This window comes from Acipenser ruthenus, chromosome 1 (assembly GCF_902713425.1).
Source record: "Acipenser ruthenus chromosome 1, fAciRut3.2 maternal haplotype, whole genome shotgun sequence".
Taxonomy (NCBI): Eukaryota; Metazoa; Chordata; class Actinopteri; order Acipenseriformes; family Acipenseridae; genus Acipenser; species Acipenser ruthenus.
Genome location: NC_081189.1, coordinates 48,328,863 through 48,341,641, shown reverse-complemented (window position 1 = coordinate 48,341,641; position 12,779 = coordinate 48,328,863). Strand labels below are relative to the sequence as shown.

Here is a 12,779-nt window from a genome sequence, read left to right as displayed (position 1 = left end):
ACTGGTTCACATGAAATGCCAAGATCGTTTTCAGCAAAAAAGCAGGATTGGTACAAAGTGTAACCTTTGTCCTGGCTCCTGCAAAAATTAAGCAGGCTTTCGCAGTTGAGAATGCCTGCATCTCACTCACCCGCTTTGCACCACATTAAGCCTCCAGCGAGGAACAACATCCTTCATAGGCAGGCAAAGCTGCTGAGCTCCTTTCAAAAATTGGGAGACCAAGCCAATTTTGAAACGGCAAGCTGAAATAGCTGCCAGATAGACCTTTAATGTAGAAGGGGATGTCCCATCATCAAACAGGTCCTGCAAAATTTGCAGTATAACTGCCACATGACAGGTTGTGGGGTTGAACCCACGAGGCAGACACCACGTCTGAAAAACACCCCACTTGTACTCATATTGGGAACGCGTGGATGGTGCTCTGGCATTCTGCAGGGTGTCAATAACCCTATTAGAAAGCCCCAGACTGCTCAAATGCAGCAGTTCAGGGGCCAAACCCAGAGTAGCAGGCTTGATGGGTCGGGATGCCAAAAGGTCCCCTGTGCCTGACTGAGCAGGTCGCGGTGCTTGTTGGGGCATGTAGCATCCTTGGACAGGAGCGCTAAATTAGGCGTCTATACCAAAGTGGCAATTGAGGCCTCCACCGGCGGAAAATGGGCCAGGCCCAGCTTCTCCACATCATGCATAGGGTGTCAATCGACCAGAAAACAGCGGGAAAAACAGAATGGGAAATTTCTCAACAAAATACAGTAATTGTAACAATTACATAAAATATACAAACTGTCTTGTAATTTTAACTTAAACCAAAATGAGAAATAAATAACTCCAGCTGAAGCTATTGCAGCCTGGGGGAGAACACAAAGTCAGACAACTTATGTTCCTTGATCCCTGTGAAGGAGAGACTCAAGCTGCTGGCTTCACACTGAGCACAAGGCCGCAGTGGGACGTAATAAGCAGCTTTGATATATATTATTCAGGTTTCGGGTCTTTAGGAGGTAAATACCCATACAATAATGGTTACATTTCGTACTTGAAATGGAACAGCAATGGTTATAAATACAGATTTACAAGAAACAAATTGTTATAAAATTACAGTAAACCACCAGTACTTGTAAGCTTTATTCTTGTAGGGAATACATACATATTATGGGGGTTGGCTTAATCTGTTGTTATACACTTTCCCTGACAAGTAAATCCAAGCTGTTTCATGACCATATTGGAACACAAAAAACTAAAAGTGATCAAGGTCACTAAATTAGTGTTCTAATGTAAGCATATTCAGAATCCCCCCTGAAAAATGTATTTCCTTTGCTGTGATGGAATTAAGTTAGATTTAAAGAAGAAACCGATGCAAGCAAGGTAATTGTAAATGAGATCACAGCAAGATAAGACAGCAATTTTAATCAACCTTATTTTTACTGGACATATAGTTTAACTCTGGTAACCACAGCTGTGGCTTACTTAACGATCCCAATAAATCCTACTTAAATCACAGACAGGAAGAGAATTATGCAAATGAAAATATACCCAGTTTGGAGGAGAATGTATAGTACTGGATAATGCTTTGGACATGGTTAAAAAGCAATGCTTGCAAATGGGATCATCTCTGGCAGCAACAACAACTTCAAATGTAATGCACACTAAAACAGCAACAAATATATCTATACATTTATTTTGAAAAACAAGACGATATACCCCACTGAAGAATGAGATGTACAGATTTGCCAGCACTAAAACAAACACATACATATTAAAATCAACATTGAAAAATTGTACATGATACACAGGAAAATTACATGGACACACAGTCTATTCTTGTGTTACATTAGATATTAATTCAAAGACCTTCTATTATCTTCTTTTTTAAATTTTATTTTTAAAATAAAGTAAGGCATAATATAGATTAGCTTCAGAGTAAGGCAGATTCACATATTACTGTGTCTCGTTTGTCATACGTTTGAACTGTTTAATATGTCTTCCACTAAATGCTTGTACACCCAGGCGTCACCCTTAAGCCTCCGTCTCCTGATTCCCACTACCTCTGGCTTGCTCAGTTGACACACCTCCAACTCAAACTGCATGGTGACCTTGCCAAAATCAGACTGGGTTTTACATTTCAGTGTGTATCTGTGTGGAATAGAAGCAATTATTATTATTTTGTTTTACAGGAAGTCTTTTCAACAATAGGTGATATGTGCATCAGTATTCTGGAACTGAGCAACTAACGTGTGTTAGACAATACAGTAGGGCATTGATACATTCTAGGATAATTAGTGTAATAAAGGGTTTTTCTAAACGAATTACAAATATCGTCAAGGATTTCTATAAAAAAAATAAACCCAAACTATGTAAACATTTGTAGCACTGATAAAGTAGGAGGATAACATCACAGTTTTTACTAATATGTATTGCTTGTGTAATATAATCCCCTTTGAATCTTCAATAACTTAACCAGCAGCTGCTGTGGTGATACAATCACCATGGCCTACAGCATGGGGAAGAGCATCTCAACAAATTACCATCAAATTTGATAATGTGTTTATGCCTTGAAAAAGCAATTCCAGTTGCCCCATAAAAAGTCAGTTTTCCGTAACTCCAGTTATTGGGTCACAACTATTTTTAATTATGGTGCCATTGGTTTGCCTCCGCTGTCTGAGCATGATTAAAGTGTTTAAGATATTGGTCTGCTGTCTGTTTACTGTATAGTTCAATTAAAGTATATATATATATATATATATATATATATATATATATATATATATATATATATATATATATATATATATATATATATATATATATATATTTATTTCAACATACTTACCCCTTTTGTACAAACTCAACATTCTTTTCAGGAAGGATACCGATGATCTGATTCAGGACTTGTTCTGCGTTAATCATCTTTGTTAATGTCACATTATACTGTGCCTGAATTAAAACATAATTTAAATATATAGTTAAAAGAAAAACTTTGAAACCAAAATGAAGCCAAGCCAAACCTGAATTACTGGTCTTCAGGATTTTGTCACTGGAGTATAACAAAACACCTGCTAAATCAGCTTGCTTTGTAGTAGTTAACTGTGTTGCCAATCATCTGTAGTGATATTACAGTGAATATTTAGTTGTGGAAGGTAAACAAAACAGAGCTTATCTTTGTTTGATATTCCTGTTACTTTGATTAATTTATTTAGGCTCGTATAATTTTAGCACAATCTATCTTAGAAATCTCTTCTCAGAAATTGTAAACAAAATATCCCCATCAAACATCGCTGCGCAAGGTTTCTTACTGTGATGTAATGTTTTCCTGACCCCAAGCAGAGCCAACGAGGTCATGTGCAAACTGACCCGTTAGCAATCAGGTGGGCATGCACAAAACTCTAGCACCATAGATTATTGACAGACTGACAGACGGGCTAAACATCCCTTCAGTCACATGAAGACCTTCTGCAGCACCAGTGTCTAAAATAGCCATTACTTAAAATACTAAATCTGATTATATTAATGTATTTTAACTTATTTGAGATGTGCAAGCAAGAGCTGCTTTAATACATGTTAATGCAAGATGCTGTCTCTATACTTGCAAGGGTACAGGCAGCAGTGTGGAATAGTGGTTGTTGGTTCAATCCCAGGTGGGGGACACTGGTTCAATTGGTTGTTGGTTCAATCCCAGGTGGGGGACACTGCTGCTGTACCCTTGAGCAAGGTACTTTACCTAGATTGCTCCAGTAAAAACCCAACTGTATAAATGGATAATTGTATGTAAAAATAATGTTTATATCTTGTAACAATTGTAAGTCGCCCTGGATAAGGGCATTTGCAAAGAAATAAATAATAATAATAAAAATAATAAATAACCTGATTTTGTTTTAATATAGGCTTGCATGTAAAATGTTCAAAGGAATCATAAACAATTATTATATTTAATGCACTTTATATTTTCAGTAAAATAAAGAAAGATATTTACTAAACTCTATTTATGAGACACGTTTTACTGTGACACAGTGAAGTACGAAGGCAAGCCCGCTTGTCAGTCATTTCTGCTGTTGGAGGGGCACCAAATAATTTTTTTTTTTTTTTTTTTTTTTAAAGCTGCAGTGTGCCACTAGTTTAAATGTGCTCCAAGATTGTATTAAATGGTACGTTCCTCTATAGTCCAACCTTCTTTGCATTGATTTATCAAAAAAGCAGATCGTGTTGTTTGTCCAGGTTGGTTCACAACCTGGTGTCCATGAATCAGTGGATGTCAAGCGATCCACGAAAAACATGTCATAACCTCAGTGTCATTACATTTACAAAATTAAAGACTTGACTTGCTTTCATTCTAAAGGTTACCAGTAAGTAATTGATTGCTGACATTTTCAAAAGATAATATAATGCACCCATTCTTTCACTATTTGATGTTTGTTCCTTTCTGTAGGTTCTCCCCATTTCTCCAACTGCTCACTAACTTTTTTCAGAAAAGCAACATCTACAATATATTGTTTGTTTTTAATAAATACATCAATTACACACAAGTATGGTAGAACTTAAATAAAATTGTATTTAAATAGGTTTCACTTTTGTTATACAACTGGTCTGTACATGTATAGGCCTAGAAATGAATAGAGAAAACTGATGGCACCTTGTATCAAAGACAAGTTATTCCTTCTGTTGAAAGGCTTGCAGCAAGACTCAGAGAAGGCAGACTTATGCAAATACAAATATTAATTATTTGTAAATTAACTAACTAAACAAAAATAATCACTTTTTGCATGTTTTACAGGCTAAATACTAAGTACAGAACAAAATGACATCATCTTACAATTACTAAACATGTATTCAAGTTCCTGCAGGTCTCCATCAATTAATTAATTTAATAAAAAAATAATTAAGTTAAAATACATTAATAAAATAAACAGATTTAGTATTTTAATAGTGGTTATTTTAGACACGGGTACTGCAGAATGCCGTTACATGACCAAAGGGATCTGATTATCTGTCAATAATCTCTCTATGGTACCAAAAAAAGAAAATATCAATTTTTAAACGCAACATGTTTTTATTTTATTTTAAACACAATTGCATGGTATTTGGGGTAATTGTGGGGGGATTATTATGGGGTGTGGGGGGGGGGGGGGTAAAATTAGGTTTTATAAAAAAAAAAAAAACTATAATGTTTCGCTCCTCATTACTTGAATTTTTTTTATACTAAGCTTTGTGTCTCCTGTATAAAAATAGTTTTCCCTTCCTGCTGGCATTTACTGTTTGTTGCTTGTACATGCAGCCGTGACATAACAGTCCGCCCCGACTTCCCCTGCCGCATTCGGTGTGAACAGTGGTCTGTGGCGACTGCAGAGCGACACGCAAGGAGGCATCATGTGCGCCGCATCCGGTGTGAACGCCACTCAAGTCGCCTTGGATAAAGGCAGTTATGTATGATGCTGCATGCTGAAAAGATTTGCCTTACAATTTAAATCCAAATAAATTCAAACTTCATAACTTTGAAAATACTAAATGCTGAAGAAAGATAAAAACGCATACACCGACATCTGTTTCATCCAATGGAAGCACCGAAAGTTTTTTTGCTCTTGTTTGATTGGGTGATTCAAACGACTCCGTCCAAACCCTCACTCTCCACGGGGGGGAGGGGGGGGAAAAAACCCTCGAGGAGGACTATTGTCTGACGATTGATTCGAGGAGGGGTGACGACTGAGGATGTCCTAAAATGGACATCGTACCCCCCAGTGGGAGTTGGCTAATCAAATTCAATTGCATTAGCTACTGTACTGTCTGTGTAAATGGCTACTCACACATACTAGCAGTGCAGCAATAGCCTATTATATGATAAGCAGTATCTATTCTAAATTAAGGTTTCCTGTTGCTTGTTTATTGGGTCAATGAACCCAATGCAATCTATTTTGACTCTTTCTTCTATAGCCATGCAGCAGCTCGATTTTTTTTCGCAATGTATTTCGGCAATTTTTTTTAGCGTTTACGTGCTAGTCTGAAAGGTTATATTAAATTGTACAACTTCAGTTTTTCAGGCGAAAAAACACACCAAATAAATGCTAGTGTGAATAGCCCTTTATCAATTAAATTTCAAAAACGTTTCCTGAAACTGGAAATTTAAAATATGCTTGTTTCAGAAATTGAATTGATAAACATTATATATATTTTTTTACACTTATCCTTAAAATTGAAGGGATTCATCATGTATTTTTATATCATATTATATCATGTTATATCATTTTAATCATCATAAACATGTATTTAAATTAAGGTACCCACAAATAATATAATAATTTTACACATGTACTGTGTTGCATACTGGAAATTTGTTTAGAAAAGCCTAACTTGTTTCCAGTTGATAGGTCAGTTTTAACACAGGGAATGTTATTTATAGAATAGCCGGTATGTGTTACCAGTAGCTACTGGTAACACAATGCAACACAATAAACTGTATTCCATTACAGCTGTAATTAGGAGACTTAAAAGAAATGAAAACAAATCGCAAGCGTGTATGTGTTTGCAGGACAATAGACTAAGTATTCATTTGTCTACTATGTAAATAAAATGAAGGGTGTGCTTGAAAAAAGTAATAACATTTGTAGGATACACAAAATATACAATCCTTTTGTATATTCGTATACTGTATTCTACAGATTATTATCCTATAAGACTCTTTTGTTCTAATTCTCCAACATGTGCAAACTGTCCACTACTTGCAACAGCTAATCCCTTTCTTCATAAACTGCAGTTGTACCATACATACGGTACTGTAAATTCTAAATGCATTTTACCTAGCTACAATTAATTTGCTGCCACAACGGTACAGGCAATTCTGTGTGAACAACTAGTTATCATAATTGAGTTTTCTTTTCATCAGATACTATTACTTTATTTAAAATAATAATAATGTATCCATAACAAGACAAATGGATCCCTGTAAACTGATCGGTGACTGAAATCCAAAATTCATTAAATTAATTTTATTGATTTTTTTGGTTTGTTTTAGAATAAATACAACACAAAATAGAAAACGTTCAGTTATTATCATAACCCTGGTTCCCTGAAATAGAAATGTAACCATTACCTAATGCATTGCAAATGTCCTTGACTGATGCACCCTGGAATAAAGCCCACAAAGTTGTCATGCCTCTGGTGGAATGGGTAGTGAGCTTTTCTGGAGGAGGCAAGTTGGCTCGCTCATAGGCAGTCCTGACTGTGTCTGCTATCCAGTTAGATAGCCTGTTTAGACGGGTCTCCAACAAGCTGTCGCTCTCGGTCAGACTTGAAAGGAGGTGGATGGAAAGCCTCCATTCCACAGACTGGTTGACGTGAAATGCAGAGAAAGAAAGCAGGATTGGTATGAAATGTAACCTTTGTCCTGGCTTCTTCAAAAATATTAAAGGCTTTCGCAATTTAAAATGATTGCATCTCACGCACCCACTTAGCAGAGTTGATTGCAAGCAAATAGTCGCTTGATCAATGGGCTCAAATGGAGCACCATGTTTAACCTCCAACAAGGAACAACGTCCTTCATAGGCGGCCGAAGCTGCTGAACCCCTTTAAAAAAATTGCACCGCCAGGAAGCTGAGTTCGCGGGGAGACAGTCAATTTTGACATGACAAACTGAAAGGCTGCCAGATAGACCTTTAGTGTAGAGGGGATTCCTCTCATCAAAAATTGCAGTATTACTGCCATAGGACAAGTCATGGGGTCAAACCCACGAGGTAGCATTTAAACCTCCTGGGCCAGTGAGGGGCTACTACGAGCACCTTGGCCCAGTCCTGGCTGATTTTCTATAGACACAGTGGGAGCAAGGCGAGTGGTGGGAAGACACATAACAGTTGCCTCGGCCACTGGTGTGCCAAGGCATCTACCAGCAGTGGGTCCCCGCCTCTTATTATGGGGAGCCAGAGGTGACAGTGGGTTGATTCCTGCAAGGCAAGAGATAAATCTCTGCTCTCCCGAACCTCTCCTAAACGAGGCTACCACCTTGAGGTTCGCCTCCAGTCCAGAGAGTCCGAGGCAAATTATTATTATTATTCTTTATTTATTTATTTTTTAAGGCTAGTGGCTGCTAGCCCATAGAAATTAAAAGGTTCTTAGGCTCTGGCAAGCCAATGACCTTGGAACTCGTACGCTGTTCCCTAAAAGAAGAATGTCAGTTACTTCCTGTGTGCTGGTTTTATGGGGATATGGAAATAGGCGTCTTTGAGGTCTACCTACCATGGTGAACCAGTCGCCTGGCCTGACTGACTGCAACAGCTGTTGCATTGTCAACATTATGATCCTCCTTTGGCTCAGATACAGGTTGACCTGTCTGAGGTCGAGGGTAGGTCTGAGGCAATCATTTCGCTTGGGCACTAGGAAGTACCTGAAGTAGAGCCCTTCCTCCAGCTGGAGGGAGACAGCTTGATAGGAGCGCTAGATTAAGCGCCTGGATCAAGGCGGAAATTGCCTCAACCGGCAAAAAATGGGCCAGGCCCAGCACCTGCCATGCTTGTCCTCAATAGGCAGACTGGCCTTGCATGTCTCATAGGGATAGAACCCGTGTCTGATGCAAGAGCAAGAAATGCAGTGTACAGATACAGTTGTACAGGTGCTGCCTCAATCTGCTTCTAGGTATCGATCGGGTTGGTTCAGTGACTTTAGAACAGGGTCAGTACCGGTGCAGCAACCTCGGTCCTGGTTTGGTACCGGGTCGGTGACCTCTGTACCGGTTCGGTATGAGTCCACCGGTTTGCATTAACCGCAGGTGGCAACATACAGGTATGCTCACCTGTAAAAGCCACTGGCAAAACCACAGTCAGTACCAACAGGAGACAAATAAGTTGTGATGCCAAAAAGCTGTCACCAAAACATCAAGATATTGTGGTTGAATTGCAAGCAACAACCGAAGTGAGTACCTTGGTCCTGCACAGTACTGCTGAGCCCAGCAGCTGCTCTTGTATGTGTGCTGAGCACCACTTTGCAGACAGGCCTGTACGTAGTATCTGTAAAAATACACAGGGCTTCACGTGGCACAAGGCTGCAGCTGCGGGACACAACAACTAACAGGCTGTAGTGCACACAATACCTGTAATTAGTAAAAACTATTACAGCAATTATTTTAAATATCATATAATTTGTGTAAAAACATAATAAAATGCGAAATATATAAAGACACAAGCAACAACATACTTACCTGAACAAGGCTCTCCGATCAGGTCAGTTTTGAAAGGAAAAATGGCGCTGAAATCTGCAAGCGCAGTCCTTTGTGCCCTCGGGGGCGGGCCATGAGTGCATCACATTAGAGAGCAGCTTTGGTATACAATATTCAGGATTCAGGTTTTTAGGAGGTAAATACCCATAAAGTAATGGTTACATTTTGTACTAAACAGTGTTTATAAATAAATATTTGATTTACTCCTCTACCCTCATTCAAAAACAAGTTAATTTGTTTTTACATTGCAGTTTTTCAAGTGCTCATCATTTCAGGTGATTTGTAACTACCTGTTTTCATACATACATACTTAGGACCAAACAAAAAATGATCAGGCATGCCTATTGTACCTTGATTTTTCTCGGCCCCTCTTTTGTGGATGCTTTCTTTTTGCTTGGAGTTAGCATTGTGATCATCTTGTCCAAACCTCTTTCTAGACTTCCGAATACCTTTGGCCCCTTTTTCTTTTGAGTACTGTCCATTTGAGCTTGGTGTATGTCTAATTCCAAAGAGCGGGACCTGTGGATTTAAAAAAAACAAACTACAAATTAAAATGTGTGCTTGTGCATAATATAAGGGTTTCTAAAACTTAACCTCAGGCAATAATAAAATCTGTAGTTCACACAGTACTGCTTTGGTATTGCCTTGATCAACCTGAAGCCACACTTTGAGCAGCTCCATGATCCAGTGTTGCATATTATACTTTAAAGACATACCTTCGTTCTGGACTGAAAGACATAACTGCCAATTCATCTGTGTCCCGCTGATCTGTATATTTCTTTGTGGGAGTGTCCTTAGAACTGTAGCTTCCTGCTATAAAATGAGAAGATAGCGTTAGGCTATTACCATAACCCTTATTCCCCGAAATAGAAATGTAACCATTACCGAATGGGTATTTACCTCCTAAAGACCCCAAACCGTAATAAAATATATCAAAGCTGCTAGCAGAGCCTGTGACGCAGTCATGGCTCGACCCTGATGGTACAAAATGACAGCGCTCATGGACCTCAGCGTCATTTTTCCTTCAAGCCTGCTGCAATCATGGACGCAGCGACCTTGAAGGTTAATAGAATCAGGGTTATGACAACTAGGGCTGGGACAATGCATCGAATCATTGGAATAACCATCGATGGATGAAATAAACGTTGATGGTTAGAAAAAAAAGAAACGCATCTATCAGTTAATTAATAGGACCAGCAAAATTTAAATCTACACTCTTATTCCTTGCCTTTCCTTTGGTTCCTTTAAATAATAATAATAAAAAAAACCTCCCCGCCCACTACTAAGCACGTACGTTTTCAGACGTCAGACGTCTAAGATTTTTTTACAAAAGAACAAAATGTAAAAGGTAAAATGCACTGTTTGTGGAGTTTTAATGAGCTTCTGTGGCAATACCACCAACCTGCAGGATCATTTAGTAAGACAGCACCCGACAAAATACGACAGCGGGAACACAAGTAGAAAACAAAAGGAAGCAACCCCTTCAGTGACAGCTTATTTTGGAAAGAAAGTTGATCCAAAAAGCATCAGAGCAAAAGAAATAACAGGCCTGATAGTGGATGTTGTCACACAAAATATCAGACTTGTTAGTATAGTAGAGGGAGCAGCGTTTAAAAATATGATTGCGAATCTTGCTCCGGGCTATGAAATGCCCTGTTGAAAGACGATCTCCAAATTCATTACTCTGGATCACGAACGTGCAAAGGAAAAGCTTAGACAGGATTTAAGTCAGGAGTGTAATTCAATGTCCCTCACTACCGATGTATGGACAAGCATGACACAAGAAGCGTTTTTAACAGTCACCTGCCATTACATTAAGCAAAACTGGGAACTCGGGTCAAAAGTATTAGCGACACGAAAATTACACGAGACACACAGCTGTGAATTTAGCAGAAGCGATCAATCAGATAAACACAGAGTTTGAAGTGGCTACAAAAGTAATAGCTTATGTTCATGACAACGCGGCCAACGTGTGCAGAGCAAATGTCTTTGTTTTCTGCAAGCGAGCTGGCTGTGTTACTTTTGGTAGCGTAGTGAGCTGTGCAGGACACAATATAAATCTCTGCATTCAGAAAAGCTTGGAGGATGTACGACAAGTCCATACGTTAGTGGCAGCAGCAAGGAGACTGGTTGCACATTTTAAAAAGAATGAGATGTGCTTTAAATAGGAAACAAACAGAAATGCTGAGCAAAAGAAAAATCACCACTCAATTAATACAGGATGTACAAACAAGGTGGCACACGGTTTGTTTGAACGCCTTCTTGAATTAAAATGGCCAGTTATTGCAGTTTTATCAAGCCCAGATTTGACCAAAAAGTCTGACGCACCTACTTTAGATCTCACGAATGAGCAGTGGAAGATAATGGCTGAGATGCTACCTCTACTACAGCCATTTGAACTGGATACAGTACTTTTGAGTGCAGAGAAAAACATTACGGTTAGTTCTTTGTACCCACTTGCAACAGGGATAAAACAGACTGACTGAAGTTCCTGACGAAGGGAACACAGTCTTCTTCAAATTCAACTGATTTGCTAATTCCAGTTACACAGAGTTTGAGAGATAAGCTAGTGTGTAATTTGTCTCAGCAATTTTGTTTACATCAACTGAATGACCCAAAGTAATGAGGTTATGCCACTGCTTTTTATGTCTTTTCTTGACCCCACAATTTCGCCATCTGGATTTCCTATCCGAACAGGCCTAAGCCACGTGTCTGCAGCACTGTCTTCCAAACTAGTGAGGCTGGTGGAGGACAACCTCGAAAATGACGGAAATCGTGCCTGTACAATTCAGTGCAGCACAGAGGACTTACCTGTTAAAAAGAAAACGAAGACCGAACAAGCAATGGAATTGGCAAAGAGCATGTTAAGTATCCCTGCAACATCGGTCCCGAGCGAGCGTGTGTTCAGCAAAGCAGGGATGCTTGTAAACAAACTCCGTTCTTTGAAACCGGAGAATGCGGATGCCATAATATTTCTGAATAAAAACAGAAAATAAGTTCTGGAGAGAGCACAGACTTTGTTACATTGGACAAATCAGACAAAAAAAATTGTTCCGACTGCCTCCAACTTTTTGTCCTGTCAACGTAGTACGCCAAGGCCTGCACTGGGCAGAGCGTATAAAGCTGCAGATCCCTGTCAGACTGGAAAGGAGGTGGAAGGTAGCCTCCAATTCCAGACTGGTTAAAATGGAATGCTGAGAAAGGAAGGAGTGGTACATTTGTCCTGGCAAACAGTTGCTTAAGCTATAAATACTTCAGCTCAGCTGAATGCATGGGCTCAAATGAAGAAGGCCTGAAGAATGCATTGAGCACAACGGTAAGCTCCTTTTAAAAATTGCCCTGACAGGAAGGGAGCTCCTGCCATGGGACAAGCCATGGGGTCAAACACCACCCCACCGCGGTAGGCACCCCACTTGTACCAGTACTGGGAATGCGTGGACACTGCTCTGGCATTTTGCAGGGTGGCAATTACCCTATTAGACAGACCCAGGTGGCTTAAATGCAGCTATCAGGGGCCAAATCCAGAGCTGTAGGCTCGATGGGTCGGGATGCCATGAGGTCCCCCGCGCCTGACAGAGCAGGTCGCGGCACT

At 39.4% G+C, this 12,779-nt stretch overlaps 1 protein-coding gene across 2 annotated transcripts in view; it reads right to left on the bottom strand.

Moving 5' to 3' along the window:
- Positions 1-1,106: 1,106 nt before the first annotated feature.
- Positions 1,107-12,779, bottom strand: part of melk (maternal embryonic leucine zipper kinase) — a 74,353-nt gene continuing 62,680 nt past the window's right edge. Inside the window, exons 15-18 of one of the 2 annotated variants that reach the window (XM_059025886.1) lie at positions 9,904-9,997; positions 9,538-9,706; positions 2,825-2,928; positions 1,107-2,127 (exon numbers count right to left, since the gene is read on the bottom strand). In XM_059025886.1, coding sequence (XP_058881869.1) covers positions 1,950-2,127; positions 2,825-2,928; positions 9,538-9,706; positions 9,904-9,997 — 545 coding nt within the window. In that variant the 3' untranslated portion in view covers positions 1,107-1,949. Of the gene's footprint in view, positions 2,128-2,824; positions 2,929-9,537; positions 9,707-9,903; positions 10,001-12,779 lie in introns of both variants that reach the window. The other variant, XM_034036008.3, reaches the window with a different exon arrangement.